We start from the raw sequence: 20,079 nt of genomic DNA on the forward strand, positions 1-20,079 counted from the left end.
GGTGGGGCTTGGTGGTATTGTCTAGTGTAGTTGTGGTCACTTGACCATGGACTTTTTTAGAGACTTAGGTGGTTCTTAACATGTCTCTGCTCTGATGTACTTATGCCAGCGAAGCCGTTACCAGTGCAATGTTTACCAACCTTTGACAAAAAGTCTTGCAGCGTTACATATACAGCAGTCTTACTTCCTTATTCCTGCAGACTCAATCATTCATGGTGGAAGGAACTGTATTTCTGCATTTGATGCTTGTCGCTCAGTTCTCTAGTGCTTACAATATCCTTCTTTCTTTTCAGAAATGTGATGTGCTCTGGGAAGACTTTCACCAAAAGCTAGTGGACGGGGCTTTGTTGACCCTCGATACGTACCTCGGACAATTCCCGGACATAAAAGTATGGTAAATTTAGTGAAACATTCAATTTGTTAAAAATGAGTAAAGAAATTAGTGCATTCTGCAAATAATTAACTAAGTTCCACTTGTAGGCACAAACTACTCCGCCGCATTGTAATAACTTCAAGACACCGTAAAACAGCATAGCTGTTCACAATAATGATAGTATTACACACATCTTGTGCTGAATACAAAGTAATAGTACTAGAAATTCTTGAAGCTTAATTAGTAGTTAACAAAATGGTGGCCAATTTAGAATAGGAGACTATATTATTCGCTGCAATGGGTATTGTGATAGAAAACGCCACACAATCAGTCAGTAAAATTAATGACGTAGTTAAATATTTCAGAAAATTCCACTAATTTTGAGAAATAGTTCGATCTTTTCTCTGTACTTACATATTACAGCTAATTCAGATCTGAACGGGGGTATAAATTGAGCTCACAAATGCTCAATCAAAAGAATTATGCTTGGATTAGGGGTGTACACAAAATATTGCAAATATCAATGCTTAGAATTCCTCCAATCAGAAAGAAAATTATTAAATTCTAACAATATCCTTAAATAATTGAAAAGTATCAAACGAAAGTTCGAGCAATGTGTTAAACGTGGTTGTTTTCTAGTTTCATTCTGAATTAGAAGGGCAGCTGTTCCATGATAACAGGCCTAGTCTCTTTTTAGGTCGATCATTCGAGACCTCTTGTATATAATTTAGTATATACTTATTATATACTTATATGTGTATGTACTATGTGGGCTCTGGAGATCAGCCTTAGGACTTGTCTTCTTCCGCTTAGGGCCTTTTTTTCTATTCAACTGCCTCTATTTAACTGTCTTGATAAAAAATGACCAGCAGAGGTCAGTAAAATACCAGAATTGCTTTCTGCTAAGAGACTTTCTTTTTTTTATTTTTCTGGCAACTGTCTCTATTTAACTTTCTTGATAAAGAAACGACCAGCAGAGGTCAGTAAAATACCAGAATCACTTTAGCATTCTCTAGATTCCAGTCCTTAGAAATTGTCTTCCATGAGCACCCACAGACAATAATATTTATTTCAAATCTTGTATTTTCAGTGATATGACCACTGAAGTCCCTGATTTTATATTAAAAACTGAGTTTTGGACTATACCATTTTCCACTGAAAGGCAATATTTCTCTCCATGTGTTCCAATACCTGGCGTGTCACACAGTTTGGTGCTTACTTTCCCTCCATGTTAAAGAACAGTAGATGTTTTAGCACCCAGGCTAATGTGCTGCATAGCTAAATACATATAAGGTCCCAAAGGCGAGATCGATTGCATTGCAAATGCTTGTTTTTCAATCTGTTACTTGTTTCTGTCTTTGCTCCCTAACCTCTTTGCATAACAGAATTGAATTGGAGCTAATACTGTTTCCAACCACTTGCACATAATAGCCCAGATTTACTATGATTTTGTATTGGGGTTGCATCATTTTTGTGGCAAAGCCCCAATACAAAATAATTTGTGGCATAAATTAATCCATGCAAACCCACTTTGCGTGGTTTAGTGCATACGAAGTAATGAAACCCAGTGCTTAGCGCTGCCCTGCATTATTTTGCATTGGGCAGCCCTTACATGGGTGAAGCATGAGCATTCCCATGCATCCTCCCATGTATTTTAATGCAAAGCCAGATTAACAAATACTTGTAAACCTGGGTTTGTGCCAAAATGGCTTGCCTACTTGACAGAGGCGTACCGTTGCTTCCTCTTTCTATGCATTCTGCATTATGTAGCACACATAAAAAGAAGAATATGTCTCTAAGGATAGTTTTGTGCTGGAAGATGTCCTTCCTGCACAAAAACAATCCTACCTGTTACACAGACACCCTTGCAATATGGTACAAGGGGGCTTTGTTGGTGCTAAGCAGCACACAATGCGCCAGCACAAGGAAAGTACTATCTTTGTAGATATGGGGCATTTATGCTCTCTCCCTTAAATGCAACACAGTGCAGCAAGTTCCCTTGATCCACTGTATTGTGTGAAATAATAATGAGTATGCCCCCAGATGTGTCAATGCAGTTAGTCCAGCAATACCGTTTCAACACAAGAGCTGCATCTTGCTGAACTGCATGTGGTGTCAGAGGCTAAACCTGTGGTGAGCTTGCAGCCCTGAATTCTCTGCACCTAATAGTCCTAAAGTGGAATAAAGCACCTATTGACCTGTTATTTGGGTTAAAGGCCAAGTCATGCAATTTCTTGAAATCGGGCATTGAAGGACATTTGGTGTCATTTTTGCTACCGAGTGCTTAATTTTGTGACTGTGGTTGTGGGCGGTGGGCAATGGCTTTCAGTTTTGGGGACTAGGACTTATGCTTCATCATTTGATTTCGACCCAGATCAAGAGAGGTAAAAATATGGTGGAATGAGGAGGAAGAGAAAGATAGGAAAACTGTGACAAAGAGAGAAAGCAGGGATGGAAAAGAACCAGCAAGAGTGAGCTAATGAGACAGGAAGCATAGGGTGGTGACCGAAAGAGGTAGGAGTTGCAATCAACAGCAGGCTGGCTTGCTATTTGGCAACCCTGGTATTGAGTATTCCGCAACACAGGAGATGAGCTCCTAAGGAAAGCTTAGGGCCCCAGCATTTTTTTTTTTTTTTTACAAATTAGTCACTTCTGCTACCACTGGAGCTCAGAACATTTGCAGCAATTGATGAATTAGGTTTGGCTGACATGGGCAAGACCTTTTAACCAGTTAAGTAGTGTTCCAATGCTTTTATGTACAATAGATGTCTCACCCCAGCCCAGCTCCCTAACAAGAGAATGTTTCTTAGAAGCAGTGAATAAGTTGTGCAAGGTGATGTATTTCGAAACTTACACAGTGTGAGAAATTAATACCAATATTTAAACAGAATGATGTGAATTTTCCCAGTTATGAACGAATATCACTTTAAAATATGTAACAATAAAAAGAAATCATCATAGACAAATAATAATAATAATTAACTTGTTAGATGTTTCAAGTACTCAATACAAATGAGGGAGAAGGGGCGCATTTAGGTCCAGCAAACAGGCCCCAATAAATACGATGTAGCACCAAAGGAGTATGCAGTCCCTGTAGGGTGGGGAAAGAAGAGAAGGAGGCTAGGTTGGTCAACACCCTTACTCAGTAGTGGAGTGTGGGTGTCTCCCAATTTGGGAAGTGGGGCCCTCACACCACCATTTGGCTTCATCATAGGCTTGCTCCTCGTCAGGCCGGCGCTGCAAAGCCTGATGGGCACCCTATGAGGAGCACTTTGTCGGAGATCTTTTCCCAAGCCGTATAGGTGAGGTGCGTGTGAGGGGTCTAGTGGTGTAGATGTGAGGTCATGTGAGGAGAAATAAAATTAGGCAAGGTGGTGCTCCAAAATGAATTTAATCTGCGAGCCCACTCATCTCAATTAAAACCAGAATAGGGATACCGCCGATTATAATGGTCGGAGGTGTCTATATGTGTTTAGTCATGGTTAACATGTTTCTTGCCATATGTGTGTAAATCACTCGGCAATTCTTCAGGACCTATCTTGATGCACTATCTACACAGGTGGTTGGATATGGAAAATAAACCAATCACTCTGATGACCTTTCAATGAGGTACCTTGATAATACACATTATGTGACAAATCCAATTCGGGTTCATGTCACGCCTCATCAACAGTTAGGCAGAGCAACAATCGTTACAAAAGTTAACGTCATGAGTTTTTCTGGAAAACAGGTGTCGGGAACCTACCCCACGCTTTGCCTCGTTGGGAGGAAGCCTCCGACTGACTGACTCTGTTAAGACAACACAATGATTTCAATTTGTGATCCCACAACTTAATTATTGTGATCACCCTTAATTCTCACATTGTACATCAAAAATGATCCATTCCACATATAACTGTCAATGACAGAGGGGAAACATCTTCATGTAACAGAACACAAAAGTATGTATTACATCTCCCACAACAAATAGACATCAACGCATTGAAACTACTATGAATTGATAAACCATACATTAAAACACATGAAGGACAACATGTAACGATCAATAAACCAGTTCTGAAATTGGAAGAATCCAAAAGGGGCACAAAGTGAAATGTCCTTACTCAGCCCCTGCTGAATTAGTTTCTAACCTAGGAGTGTTAATTCAACCTTTCTTTTAATTTAAGGCCTCACAGGATCTGACCATTCCATTTATTTCGCACCATTCATTCCCTGTCAGCCTATAATTCTCTTTTACTTAGGCACACTCCCTAGGTGACAAGCTGCTGATGCATTGGGTTCTCGTCAGTATCTAACGGGCATGAAGAATTTTGCCATTGGACACTATTTAAATGCGTTGGCAGCTTGACACCTAGGGAGTTTGCCTATGTAAAAGAGAATTATAGTTTGACAGGGAATGATTGGTGCAAAATAAACTGAATGGTCACATGCTGTGGTTATCACTTCATAGTAGCTTCAATGCGTTGATGTCTATTTGTTGTGGGAGATGTATTGTATGATTTTGTGCTCTGTTACTTGAAGATGTTTCTCCCCTGTCATCGACAGGTATATGTGGAATGGCTAATTTTCCATGTACAATGTGATAATTAAAGGGTGATCACAATAATTAAGTTGGGGGATCACAAATTGAAATCGCTGTGTAGTCAGTACTGGTGCTTGGAAATATAATAGTGTCTAGCTTTGCTGACATTAAACAGGGTCAATTCCTTGTTAGTTATCAAACTTTTAGAAAGCTGGCATTTTCCTGCCTAAGACATACATTCCTTTCCACCAGTGTTCAGTGTCATCTGACTGTTAATGGCTCTCCTGTGGTGAGATGTGTATTACTCTCAGCAGTGGACAAAAGGCTTGGATGTGGGGAGAGGTTCCCCCCGACATGATGGCCATCTGAGTTGGCCCAGGAACTTAATTTAACTTCAAAAGGTGCCTACCCTGTCACAAGTAGATGTAACTCCGCCCGAACTGCCAAGCCAGGTCCTCCCTGGACTGGAAACAAGCATCCTAGGACCGGTTTTAGGGTTTCACCCCTCTTCAGCCAGGATAGCTTGATTCCAGTGGCATGGAGAGCACGGGACCCACATCTGGGCATACCCGTCCATCTCGTGGGGTGACAAATGCAAAAACAACAATTAATGGACAGAATGCAGAACAATGTCATACATTCACCCCAGTACAGAGATCTGGGCCTAAATCCATCGTTTCTATGCTCAATTGTATGTCTTTTGCTTCCTCGCCCTAAGTGCACCGGGTATGCCCAGACGTGGGTCCGGGGCTCACTGTGCCACTGGAATCAAGCTATCCTGGCTGAAGAGGGGTGAAACCCCGAAAACGGTCCTAGGATGCTTGTTTCTGGTCCAGGGAGGACATGGCTTGGCAGTTCGGGCTGGACTGTTCCCATAATGCTCAGGGTCAAGACTGATTTGCGTATGGCCAGGTCTAAACTGGGGTGGCATGGTGAGCAAAAGAATGATGGATTTAACCCAGATCTCTTGGGGTGAATGTTATGATTGGTTCTGCATTCCGTCTATCAATTGTGTGTCTTTTACTGTACATGAGAATGGCAACCTCCTTACCCTCTTTGGAACACCTCAGGACCTGTGGAAGATAGAAAAAGGACTGCACTTGTTGAACCGGAGTAGAGAAACCCCAAGAGCTGGACCGGCTCTCCACTTGTACCGATGGCAGACAAGTTAATGCCATGGGTACCCTCGTATTCAGCTCCAGGAATACAAAAGCTGGAAGAACCCCAAGTTTCTTATGAGCCCAGCTGACCATTTCCAACTGTATTTGCCCAGGTCCCTGGCTTCTGGGAGACTGAGTCGCAGCCCCCAAGTGGTACCCAGAAGGTCCTGGCCCCTTAGCTGGTGTTAGAGTGTACTCTTTCCCCATTCCGAAATGCAGGATTGAACATATAGAAACGTTTTGGGAACTGTTTTCCAAAAGAATCAGAGGCAACTATTAGACAGCCACCAAGCTACAGCCGCTTAGTTCAAACTGCCAGTCGTACTCAACTTGCTGGTTTGCCCCACTGAAAAGATATTGATTTCCTAAGAATTTCCCCACTATATGTTTTCCTGCCTTTGCCATCAAGAGCCTCGAACTTCCCACCGGAGCAGAGGCTCCCACCAAGGATTTGCGCTTAAGCCAGCTGCTGTTTATGAGCCCCTCTTTGCATCCAGCCTGCAGCCTGACCTGCCAAAAACCCAATCGACGATGAGGTTCATCAGAAAAGTACTAAGTCCAAACGTAAACTTTCCAGCAGGAGGAACCTGGTCCCTGTATCCAACCTGCGTCCTATTGGGGTCAACCATAACTTTTGATTTTAACCCAGCCTAGCGCGACCACATGGTCGCTGTTGGCCCTTTGTGCTTCTTGTCCCTAGAACGATCTTAACCTTTGAAAAATCTTATATCTGGTTCCCTACGTCATTTTTTTCTTGTTTTGGTGCCTAATGGTTCATTAAAATGTACTCTATTTTTAGAAAGGGTAGTGGGATTTTTATTGTGTTTTCTACTTTTGAATTGTTTTGGTACTGATAAATCTTTACATATTTCTCCTAAGTTAAGCCTGTTTGCTCTGTGCTACAGCTAACAAGTGTTAAGCTCAGGTTTCAATTATTAAGACCTAACTGGATGTAGTACATGACTGTGGAATAATTACTTGACCAGTCAATCCAATATCTTAGATCTGCAGGATCTGAATCTTCAGCTAAAGAAGGACATGATGGGAAAATTCCTCTCTCTTCCAATGACATTGAATAATTTGGATAATTATTATATTCTCTAGCAACCTGACACATTTTCTGTACTACAGATATTTCATATAAATCAGAATGATTTACAAAAAAAACAAAGGTCAAATTGTGAGTAAAGAGATACCTTCCTGTCAACTCTAGCCCAATTCTGTTTTTCTTGTAACAAACAGCAAATATTTTGGTTTGACCTAAAATATATGCTTACAACAAAAGGGAGAGAATGTAAAGAACTATTTCCTGACAACAGTAAGAGCCTTGGATGCGATATATTAGATTTCTTTTTTCTAGGTCCATGATATGGATCCTGGGCCACTCTTATCACCGAATGAGAAATGTTTTTTCTTTGCCATTCTCTTTGTATCACAGATATCTTTTGTGGAGAGACCGATATTATAAAACCACACTTTTCCTTCACACCAAATAACTTTACACTTCGTTCACCAATCGGTATAGAAATAGCATTTATATTAAAAACAAAATAGAAATTCCTATACAGATGGTCAGTTAAAGGAACATTATGGTCACACAAAATCCAAAAGCACTGAAATTCACCAGTTATGGAAGGAACACAATCAGAAATCCCAAATGTGCTACTTACACCTTCATATCAAGTGTGAAAGATTGCCGAGGTCAAAGCCAACTTCTGGTTTTACCAGGCCTTGGATTTACCCCCCTCTCTCAAACGCAATGGTGATCTGTGGGTGAAGGACCTGGTCCTTGGCCAGGCTCAGCACTTTGATTCCATGTGCATCACCCTTTTTTAAGTGGAGAGCCTGGTCAAAAGCCAGGCCAGCACTCAACATACCTGTCAGAAGTGGGATCGCTTATAGATCGACCAAACTTGTCATCCTCCATAATATGAACAGTTCATGAGGGAATTCATAGTTCGGTTGTTCTTTATGGAAATTTCAGTGTCATGTGGGTATTATGTTGTGGAAATAAACAGCCTTGAATTAGAATGTTCTGCCGTGAGTTGCATCAGAGTGGAATGCGGAGGATGCAACTTCCGCTTCCAGGGGTGGTTGGTGAGATAAGCTGTAACAAGGTGAAAGATGAGCCTCTGGGATGGTTCAAAAAATGACCTTTTCAAGAAAACAATCTTCGAGCCAAAATTGAAAATTACCTTTTCAAAATAAGAATCTTTTAACTGCCCCTTGCGCTTCTACGAGGTAGTAGCAATAGGCAGTTTATTTTAGAATGCACTGGGTTCCAGTAAAAACTGTTTCTTGCAAATGTGTAGCCATATGGTGCAGTGAGATCGTGAAAAGGCTAAATAAATTCATACCAGTGCCCATCATATTTAATTATGTTAATCAATGCACAATGAAACTCTTTGATAATGGGCCAAACTTTACATCACACAAAGTGTGAAAAATCAATTCCCTGGCCATTTCCTTCAGGTTGTTGTTTACTGGTAAAAAGAAATCACTTACTTTTTACCTTGGCCCATGATGCAAAGGGAGTTAGTGTTTCTCCTGCTTCGGTGCCCTGCCAGTAATTCACTGAGAAATTACTGCAGACATTTTCAGAAGTGCTGCATAAGGCTGAAAACCCTGATTCTGGGAACCTGTCTGCTAATGCGAGCATGAATTATACATATGCCGTCAGATACCATTGAACAGGGGCCAACATACAGAGATCGGCAGAGGCGCATAATTACATTGGTGCAGCCTTAAAGTTTTCCACTGCAGTCAGCATGATTTTATCCATATTGTGCCAATTCTCTGCAGTAACGCTAAAAACACGCTGGGCACTATGTTGCTGCAAGTCACAGTTTATTAAATGCACATTTCAAATCATCATAAACTACGTTGCTCGCAATAAGTCAAGTATTTTTAATGCCACCTCTTATAGGGGAATTACAACCCTTTCTCCAAAATTACTAGATATATTTGTGTATTCAGCAAATAATATCACAAAATCATCACCTAAACATTTGAACATGATGTTAGCTGTCACCACATCCTGTAGAATAACATTAAAAGTGGGACATGACCAGCTTTCTATTTGCATTGCGGGCTTTCATCAGTGTGGCTAGTGTGAGATCAGTCAATCTGCAATCGATCGGCAATGAAAGCAACTATTTATCATGTTCCATTTGCTCATTTTGTATAAGGCCTGATGCTGCCCTGCGGCGGATTCAAAGCACTTGAAGGAGTTTGATTGAAATGAGTACATTGTGGATTAAAATGGATACAACCACACAGTAATCATGTCGAATTAAGTGAACACTGTGTGTGGTGAATCTTTAAAGGGATGCTCTTTTGCTGAATCCCATGGCCTTGTTAGGATCCTAATTGTTGGTATTTGTCTCCCTTGTTTGGCATGCATAAGTTAATAGTCTTTACGAATTATACACACATTGGCGGTCCTTTAAATGTGAATTATTCATACATGTGTAGGGTTCTTCCATTCAGTAGGCATTCTATATTGCTTAAATCTATGCATGGCTATTTTCTCCAATCCAAGTTTTTTATTTACATTCTGGGACCTGTATGCTGGTTTAAACCCATTAAAAAATAAGTACTAAAAGTCCCAGAATGCAAAGCACAAATCTGGACTGGGCCAGCAACCCATGCATGAACTCAGGATCTTTCCAGCTATGTAGGTGGTTCTTCATGGGTACATTGAAAATAATCTAAAATCAATCCTCAGATGGAAGACTCCAAACCTCACTTCTCTACTAAACTAAAATCAGTGATGATTGCAGCCCATGGAAAAAATGTCATAAGATGTTTGCAAATTTTAACAATGGTTAGGGATAGGTAAAGCTGTCTCCTAAAAATGTGGTGAAGTGGGCTCCAATTTTTGTTTAGACCCAGTGCGTAATTTGGGCCGGTGGTTGGAGGTGGGGCACACTGGCACTCATTTTTCCTTAACACCCTTTGGTCCAGAGCAAGATAGAGAAAAACACAACAAGGGTGAAGGGGAGGAGGAGAAAGAAGGAAAAAGGGAGAAAGCAGGGATGAAAAAGAACCTACAAGAGTGAGATGAAGATACCAGGACTGTCTGGTGGTGCATTAAAGAGTCATGAGGTGTAATAAGACTGTGCAACCTTGGTATTCAATACTCTAACCTTGAAAAGCAGCGTCTGCAGGCTTCTGAGCAAAATATTGCGCTCCAGCATTTATTCTTTTACAAATTAGGATATGTTTAGGCCGCTTGCAGAAAAACTAGGGGTGAGCAATGAATTTTGCTCTGCTGGCAGAGTTCATGGAGTTTAGCCATTCTACATGGAGTGCAGAGTTCCGCAAAACACCATGAAGTGGCACAGAGCAGGGTTTTTCCTTCGCACGACTCGCCAATGTTAAGTTGGTGAGTGAGAGGAAATCATATGCTAGACCATTTCCCAGTGAGATTTCTCAACGTGGGCGATCGCGGCAGATCGCTACCACTCGTGTTGGGAAACTAGCCCCTCGCGTTGAGAAAGCTGCTGCTAGAGTAGAACATCTACTCAAGCGGCAGAAAGAAGTAGCACCCTCTTTCCCTGCACATGGTGCCATTAGTGCTGATTTCACAGCATGGGAAAAACTCCTGATGCTGAAAGTCAGGGCAAGCAGCATGACTTACCACACTCAGCCACTTGCGGAACTCTGTGGAGCATGGCGGAGCTTTTTCAGCACTTTGTGGAGTTCCCCGTAGCAGAACTCTGCCCAGGCCTAATAAAAACATGTGGTGCATGTGTCTGCACCAAAAATCGACAAAAGCTTGTGTTTGGGTTGCCCATAACTCTCTGAGCTACAAAAGAAGCCAGGGAGATGCAGGCTGTTTACAAAAATTCCAAATGACTGCCTGGCTAATTAGAGTGGTGCTAACACAACACATTCTGATTAGTCAAAGAGCAACCAATCGAAATTGCTGATACATAGTTGGTTTCAGCAATTCTGTTCGGCTGCTTTTCAACAAATCAAAACTCTAGTTTCTGTTGCAACTATTCTCACTGGTTGCACCACCCCAAGAGTGGAATTTCCCTTGTGGAGAATGACAGCTGGAAATCTCACAGGAATCCTTAACTACTGCTGCTCAATAGTGCCTGTTTCTATGTGTTGATGTGGAGGCCAAAGTGAATCAGAGGAAAAAGGGGTTTCACTTGGTGAATAGTAGAAATAAACATTTTGCCCACACCTATTCTAAATTGAAGTCCTTCCTACTGGAGGTATTTTAGAAATACACCAAGTAGTGGATTGTAATTTTTTTTATTTTTTCTAATGTTTCCAAGCAACAATGATGCATCCTTTGGTTAAAGAAGAAATGACAAAGTCAAATATCTTCGGCCTGATTCAGAGAAAGTTGTAAAACTGCACCTGGGGGTTTCCGACAATGGATGGGTGAAGATTTACAACTTTCTGGAATTCACAGAACCTTTCTAATTTACACCTGGAAATATGCAGAAGTCGTAGGATTGTAGGTGTTGTTGCATTTACTGGGCCCCAAATACTAAAACAGATGGACGGGAAAGTCAAGGATGAAAGTATCTCTCTCTTGGTCCTTCGATGGAGCTTGCTGGGTGCCGAGAGAGGTTGGATATAAAGGGTTCCAACAGTCATCCATTACCAGGAATTGGACAACTGAACTACAACATTGATATCAAGTTCATGTAGATTACTCTCAAGACAATGCAATAAAAGTAAATAATTTTCACTGCAGGCCCAAATCTCCTGAAGAAAAGTGGGGGAGCCAAAATCATACATACCAAAAGTTCAGCTAAAGCTATACAAAGTAATAACATTACAATTTGATACTCTGAGATTTCTCTAATAGGATCTCCTCTAGTCATTTGGTAAATCTGATTGGGAAATGCACTCCCACTTATATAACAATAAAATATGACAGCTGCGTCAAAGTAGTAAATGTAGTTTAGGTTATCAAGTATTAGAAAGATAAATGCATCAATAGAGTACATAGGGTAATACGTAAAGAAAGATCCAAGTAAGTACCCAAAGCTCAAGAGATTTTAGCAAAGGGATAAGTGTGCCAGTTCGAGTGGTCTCCAAAGGACGAGTCCACAAATGCATATAGCATATGCGTCAGTTCAGGAAAGAAGCCATATGAGTCCACATCAGTCAAGTTAATTTTCCAAGTAAGCTCTGCAAAATCTTCGTTAGCAGTTCGTAATCAGCAGGCAATGCAGAACAGCAAATCGTCCGTCCCCACCACCATTGCCATCATAGAGTCTTAGTTATCCGTTAGGTCAGACAATATTATACTCTCCTCGTTTCTGTGGGTGGGTCACCTCATCTGGTCAGACCACTCATTCCATTGCTCAGTTTATATGGAGTGTGTGTCAGGTGGCATAATAAGACCGCAAAATGCAGAGAAATAGGAGGGACAATTACACAGTCCTTAAGCCAACCAGTCTGTGTAATGTTAGAACAATGCCCCTTTAGATAGAGCATAGGAGAAAGTTCAAGAGGACAGTTTCCCAGGCGGATGTCCTGGAATGGTATCATAATTGCTGCAAAATCTTTCATTCAACACATGCGAACTCAGTAGCGGGAAACACTGTTACACATAATTTGTTATACTGGAAAAATCTCTCACAGACATTGATCTTAGCAAGGCAGAACATTTTGTGAATGTATTAGGCCCATAATTAATTTAGGCTAATGTACCTCAGTTATATGCATACATTGATAAAAGAACATGAAATGTCATATTTTTAGTATAACTTCTGATGCACTTGGGAACATTTAGTAGGATTTAGTAGGATTACAAATAATATGTGCCAATATAGGGTACTTATAACTTTTGTATTTACCAACATGGAAATATATTTCAAATCAAACAATTTTATTATTGTTTCAGACAAATTAGATTGGACTATAGGTGATATACTGCCTCTGTAAGTTTCACTGGTGCATCATCAAATAGAAATGTGTGACACCTACTTTTCTTTTGTCATTTTTGGTACACACAGTTACACACACAATGAGATAGTTTTTGTAAAATGTACTACCATAATCAGAATTAATCATATATTCGATAAATCTTATTTGTTATTCTTTCATATAAATAGTGTTCAGAAACGATTAGAGGCAAACCTTATAACATGAGAATCCATCATTTGCACTGTTTTCTAACACACATTAATAAAATATAATTATCTTTCTTTAGTAAATCACAACCTATGTTAATTATACGTATGATACCATCTAAACTACTCATTTTCTGCATGCTTTTACGATGCAGTAACAAATATTCTTTGTTTTCATTATGTTTTCTATAATGTGAATTTGACACACGTTTATTAATTTCTCTCTCAAAAAGTGTCATGTTTGGTTTCTCTTGTCATTAAATGTAAATGTGATTTTCCTCTCCATCGTAGGCGTAACCCAGGAAAACCTTTGTAAATAATTTTTTGGGATTTTGCAAAGGTATGTGTAATGTTTGTTCCACACAGAAATCTGTGACCATTTTCATAATTGGAGAGGGTAGGAGAGATATTTTAGAATACCCACAAACTCTTGCATTTGTAGGTGCTACAACACATTCCGAGGAAACCAGGGGGCATTTTATCAAGCCAGGCGATAAAATTATCGCCGCTTTAGAGGCAGAAAACTGCCGCTAAAACGGCGATAATGGGCTTGATAATATGCTCTATGGAATTTCAATTGAAGCCCATGTTAGACGTCCTTCACATTTAACATGGGCTTCAATTGAAATTACATAGAGCATATTATCAAGCCCATTATCGCCGTTTTAGCGGCAGTTTTCTACCGCTAAAGCGGCGATAATTTTATCGCCTGGCTTGATAATATGCCCCTAAGACCTGGAATACACTCCCATTCAGTGGGATTTTCTCATGTGCAATAAGATACAATCATATTGCATGGCCGCCATTAATTAATACCTTACAGTTGCAAATCAAGCCATTTGTGCAATTATACTACTGAATTCTCACCCTCAGAACATCGCGGTCCAAAAATATCAATGCCAGAATATCAAAGGACAAAATATTGAAAGGTAAGTGCAGTCAAGGTAGTATAGATTTACTATTTCTAACTCCTCATCTACATACCTTGAAGTTGTATATACCGCACAATCACTTATATGTGGAGTTAGGTATAGAAAAGCTAAGATTACCTGCCGATATTTATTTTTATATTGTGTTTTTGATGTTGTGTCCCCTGATATTCTGGCATTGATATTAAGGGTGCACACCCATTGGTGCATTTAAGTCAGCCTTATAAATGCAATGACTATGGGCCAGATTTGATAAACTTTCAAGCTATGCAGTGCAGCAAGGCTACTTGCTGCCCTGCGTTGTGTCAAAGGGAGTGAGCAGAAATGCGCGTATCTACTAAGATATGGCGCACTTCTGCTCTCTCATAATGCTGTTATACTTCAGAGAGGCCCAGCGCCAAGGCAGGCACCGTTGCACCGTGGTGCAAGACTGCCTGCATTACAGGCAATAATTTGTTTGTGCAGGAAAGGTCACCTTCCTGTACTGAAACAATCTCTTAAGGAATTTTCCCATTTCTATGTGTGCTGCAAAATGCAGCACACATAGAAAGAGGAAATAATGAGGAGAACATTTATTTTTCTCCTTGTTAGACCGTCCTCAGGGAGGCGTAGCTATTTCACGCCATTCCAGGTTTACAAACCTTGGTAAATATGGGATTACCTAAAAATGCATGGGTGGATGCATGGGAACGCCCATGCTCTATCCGTGCAATATCTTCTAAACTTAACTGTAACTCAATGAAGCGCAAGCAGCTGCATTGCGTTACACTTCTTTACAAGGCCACGTGTGTGGGTTTGTAAATATCTACTAGCATTTTGCTCGACACAAATTGTTGGTAAATCTATATGAATTAGGCTTCCCACATTCTCCAAATGAACTCTAGCATATTTGTCTACTAAAGCATATTCATAATCATATGAAAATAGATCCAGAATTTACCATTTCAAAAAAGTTTACATTATCTGAAAGACTTAATCAAAAGAAAAGCCATGTTCTGAACAGTTTATTGTAATTTTCAACAGACTCGCATAGCAAAGCGGAGTAGAAAACTGGTTGACTACGACAGTGCGAGACATCACCTGGAAGCCTTACAGAATGCGAAGAGGAGAGACGAGGGGAGAATATCGAAGGTAAAGACCGTCTTCTAACAACACATTCATACAAGAGAGTGTCTCAAACTTTGCAGATGTTTTAGATTAAAACTGTAACTGGATTATAACATCCTTCAGAGCCATAGATGAGCTTGTGCATGACTAAATTATTTCAACCATATTCCTGTATTCTTTAGTAAATCTCTGTCCTATGGATTGGAGGGGTGAGGAATGCACCAAATACATAGTTGAGTTCTGCTTTTCTATTGGCTCAGATGAACAGTGTAAGAAAAGAGACCACGAGTATTGTTGATAAGAGCAAGCGATTGAAAAACGGTTTATTAATATAAATCTACCCTTTCTCTATTTTTCTGTCAACCTTCTCTATACATCAGGCTGCCTTGTGTGCATCAGCATATTTGTTTTAATTCCTTGTTTTATAAGATGAACCAAAATCATATTTGGTTGTGTAAATATCACAGTATGTGTAAGAAATTCCCTCTTCTGTTGTTTCCCCAGTGACATTGCTTTTGATCCCTTAAATGTTTACTCTCTGCTGTGCCCTTCTAAGCAGGACATTTTCACTCCATTCTCTGCTTAAAATGGCACTTTGTTGTATTGCTGTGCCGACCTTGCTACTTTAGGACTGACCTGATATGAGGTTAAGCCACTAACTGACTCTGGAGGTGTAAAATAGTATACGCCCCATGTTGTCAGGCATCAGTAGGACAAATGGTCCTGTCTAATTGTTAGAAAGTCACCCTTTTGCACCGTTCACCCCCATTTGTTTGCTGAATGATACTGGTGTTAACTGACTCTAACTGTACACTGGCCTATGCTGACCAGACCCAGGGCTAGAAATATGTATAAAAAGGTACAGGTAATAGGGTACACTCCCAATTGACAATGACAGATCCTTTATGTCCCTAGTAGATAATGGGGCCAGGGGGTGCAATCTACCTATAAGTCCCTAGTAAATATAGCATGGAAGTTTAGAGGCCCAGCAGATTTCCTGCACTTGAATGTGCACGCTGCTGTTTGTCTACTGCCATTTTAAAGGCAGTCCTGCCTTGCAGCCTGTCATTAAAAGTAAATTCTCACAATTGGTATTGACAAGCCCTATAAGTCCCTAGTGTATATAATAGGGCTTTGGGGTTTAAACTACCTATAGGCCCCTAATATGTACTAGGGCATGGAAGTTTAGGGGCAGGAGATTTCCTGTGCTTGCCTGTTTGCACTGCTGAGTGCCTGTTGTCATTTTAAAGTTTTAGAAAAAGGGGGGGTTGAGCCCATAGATAGCACCCAAACTAGGTCTCCTATAAAGTAGAATCAACAGTACAGTGTAAGGGTGCTCTAAGTAGATAATACCATTTAACAATAAAACCACATTTTTAAATATAGTGGTCTTAGTGATTTATTTCTCACTCATTTTTTAATTTTTATAAGCAATTGTGAACATTTATAACGTCTTTCAATTGAAGGACAACCTTTTTCTGGTTATTTACATATATACATTTCAGAATACTGATAAGACAAACAAAAATGCTAACATTTAAATACAAACACAACAATTGTGAAATGGATCAGTCCTTTACTCTCTAATTAGAGCACATGGTCGAATTGTCTTTTGTGTGTCAATCTAAATATACATCCTGCCAGTGCATGCTCGTTGGGATTATCTGGTAGAACAACAGGCCAATTTCTGTGTTTGCTAACTACTAATAGTCTGTGCACAGTAAAATCTTTTCCAACCAGCTTGGTCAACGTGTTTCGAACCCTTCGTGACCTTTGGGGTTCTCCTCAGGACCGGGACTTGGTCAAACACTTTGTGTTTGTGATTCCAATTGTGCTCCTTATTTCTTAAGGGCAACCCTTCTGTGTATGTAGGGGTAGTTTCTCGTGTGGTGAACACTTCCCTTTCTTCCTGTAATGTGGAACACGGAAGGGTTGCCCTTAAGAAATAAGCAACACAATTGGTCCTGGAGAGAACCCCAAAGGTCACGAAGGGTTCGAAATGCGTTGACCAAGCTGGTTAGAAAAGATTGTACTGTGAACAGACTATTAGTAGTTAGCAAACACGACAATTGGCCTGTTATTCTACCACATAATCTCAACGAGCGTCCACTGGCAGGATGTATATTTAGATTGACACACAAAAGACAATTCTGCCATGTGCTCTAATTAGAGAGTAAAGGACTCGTCCATTTCATAATTGTTATGTTTTTGTATTTGAATGTTAACAGTTTTGTTTGTCTTATCAGTATTGTGAAATGTATATATGTAAATAACCAAAAAAGGTTGTCATTCAATTGAAAGATATGTTATATATGTTCACAATTGCTTCTAAAAATGAAATAAATGTGTGTGAAATAAATCACTAAGACCACTATATTTAAAAATGTGGTTTTATTGTTAAATGGTATTATCTAATTAGAGCACCCTTACACTGTACTGTTGATTCTACTGTTATCATTTTAAAGGCAGCCTGGCCTTGCAGACTGTCTTTAAAAGTAAAATTGTGTGCAAACCCGACTTGATGGTAGGAGCACTTTAAATCTACTTTAACCTTATTTTTACACATTTCGTACCCCCAGGGACTCCCTTAGGTGTCCCAGTGGTGGTGGTGGGGGGGGGGGGGGTCATGTAAGACAGGGGTCTTATAAAAGATGCTTAGTATGCCGTGGTGAGGGAAAAATTTTAAAATGTATTTTTCCCAATTGTAGATACTTAGCTCTATAGGCTAACCATGCAATATTTTATTCAGCTATAAATATTTCTAGGAAAGGAGTGAAAAAAAATAGCGGGAGGACTTAAAAGATTGGTGTAGATAAATGCAACAACTTCCTACTGTAAGATTTATCATAATTAGTACAGAAGAGAAGTTATTGAACATTCTCTTCTGTAAGCCAAATTCCAGCTTTATAGTGGTCTCTGCTGATTTGCCAGCCTTAACAGGCTTAGCCAGGCTGCTTTGATTAGGTGATAACTGGCCTGGCAGGAGCAGAGGTTCTCTGATGGAGGGAGCTCTGCAGTTGGGAAGGATGGGTCCTGCAGACTGGGTAAATCAAACTGAGCTCATAGAGGGAGTAGATCAGTAAGGAATGCCAGGCGACGTCCGGTTTGGAACAGGAAATTGCAGGGGTCAGGGAGAGGAAAGCTAATGGAAATGAGCCACACCGTGTGTTGGTTTAGCTAGCTCTTACTCCTCTGGAGAGATGTCATCCATGTTGGAGTTTGGAAATGCAGTGCTTTATGGGACAAGAAGATGCCTTACTTTGGAGAAAGTTGCCATGCTTTTGAGAGGTACCCAGAATCACATTGAACAGACGTGTGCCCTACTTGTTGCCACTGAACACTGAATAAATATCTGAGAGCTGCACAGCCTCTAAGTGCTATTGCCTGAAACTACAAGGGAAAGAAGGACTATCCTGCTTTAATCTAAATTTCCACCCCATAGGGTCTACACTCAGAATGACTGCGCCTGTTACACACTTTGGTACTACAGCCCAGGGGACTGTGCCTTGCTTCAAGAAAGATTAAGGAGCGGACACTCTGCAGCTATAGGTTAACAAAGCCCACATAACATAACAAAACATAACATGTATTTGTAAAGAGTACATTCCCCCGTAGGCATTTTGGCACTACATAACAGATGTTTATTGTTACCCAACTCAATGGTACTCATTTTATCGACCTCAGATGGATGAAAGGCTCAATGGACCTACCGTGATTTGAACATCTGACCATGAGGTTGAACATAGGACCCTGCAGTGGATCCATTAGTCCATTGAGCCCCCAGACCAAGCCACCCACCTCCATCATCACCACCAAGAGTCCCCTCTTTGAGAATGTGCAGTGGACTTTTAAGGATTTGGCCAGGTGCATTGTGGGAATTGTGGTCCAGACCTTCCAGAGACCATTCAGGTGAATCCAGATCTTTGGATTTTTGTTTTGGACACTATCAACCCACAAGGAGACCTCCAGGAAGCACCTCCTGAGGTTTGGAGAAGTTTGGGGAACTTTTGGGAAAAAGCTTTATAAGCCGGCCTCCTTCAACTGCGACAGAGCTAGGATTTCAGGTTCAGCCCCCTGAAAGCTCCAGAGCTTTGGACTCCCAGGATTTGACAGGGGCCTCGAGGGAAGTCAAGCCGGCAAACCTGCCCCAAATCCGGCCTGCTGTGGAGGGTCAAGGGCCATCGGAAGAAAAGGCTCCAGAAAAGATTTTAATTGTGAAGGTAAAAGTTTGACCAATGCACCCTGCCTAGTGTGTTCGACCAGGACTTCATCGCAGTTGGCCTGAAACTTTGACTTTGTCGCGGTCAATCATGGCAGATAGTCCACAGTGGTGCTATAGGTTTTAAGCACTATAAAGTGGTTAATCTTCAAAAAATCATATCTCTGGTTCCCTACATTGGATGTTTGTCATTTTGGTGTCTATTTGGTCATACAGTTATTTATTATTTCTATACATGGGAGTGGGATTTTTATTATGTGTTGTGTCTTACTTATTTGATTTATTGGTGTTTTTAAATGCTCTACACTCCTGTCTCCTAAGTTAGGCCTGACGGCTCATTGACAGCTACCAAGGGTTGAGTAAGAGGCTAATTTACTGAGACTTTTACTGGACCCTAAACCATGTTAGCGGACTTATTAATAATGGTAGGTGCATACTTACCCCTACCAATAACCCACTTTTCAGCAACTTGCAAATGGAGAAGAAAAGCAGTTACCAACTGAGAAACTCAAGCTTGAATTCCAGTCTGAAGGAGTTAGTCCATAGTATCAGAAATTGGAGAAAACTTTCAAACAAAAGTTGGCACACCAATCTCTGTCACTTCCTCTGCCCCACCAACCCCATGCTACATTTTACATGGTCTGGCAAGTATGAACACTGGTT

The 20,079-nt window shown here is 40.6% G+C and overlaps 1 protein-coding gene across 11 annotated transcripts in view; it reads left to right on the forward strand.

The window, feature by feature from the left end:
• Nucleotides 1-20,079, forward strand: part of AMPH (amphiphysin) — a 951,873-nt gene that overhangs the window by 619,120 nt on the left and 312,674 nt on the right. For all 11 annotated transcript variants that reach the window (XM_085607441.1, XM_085607443.1, XM_085607442.1 and 8 more), the window contains exons 5-6: nucleotides 294-389; nucleotides 15,114-15,221. In XM_085607441.1, coding sequence (XP_085463567.1) covers nucleotides 294-389; nucleotides 15,114-15,221 — 204 coding nt within the window. The remainder of the gene's footprint in view (nucleotides 1-293; nucleotides 390-15,113; nucleotides 15,222-20,079) is intronic.

The sequence above is a fragment of the Triturus cristatus genome, chromosome 5_2 (assembly GCF_964204655.1).
Source record: "Triturus cristatus chromosome 5_2, aTriCri1.1, whole genome shotgun sequence".
Taxonomy (NCBI): Eukaryota; Metazoa; Chordata; class Amphibia; order Caudata; family Salamandridae; genus Triturus; species Triturus cristatus.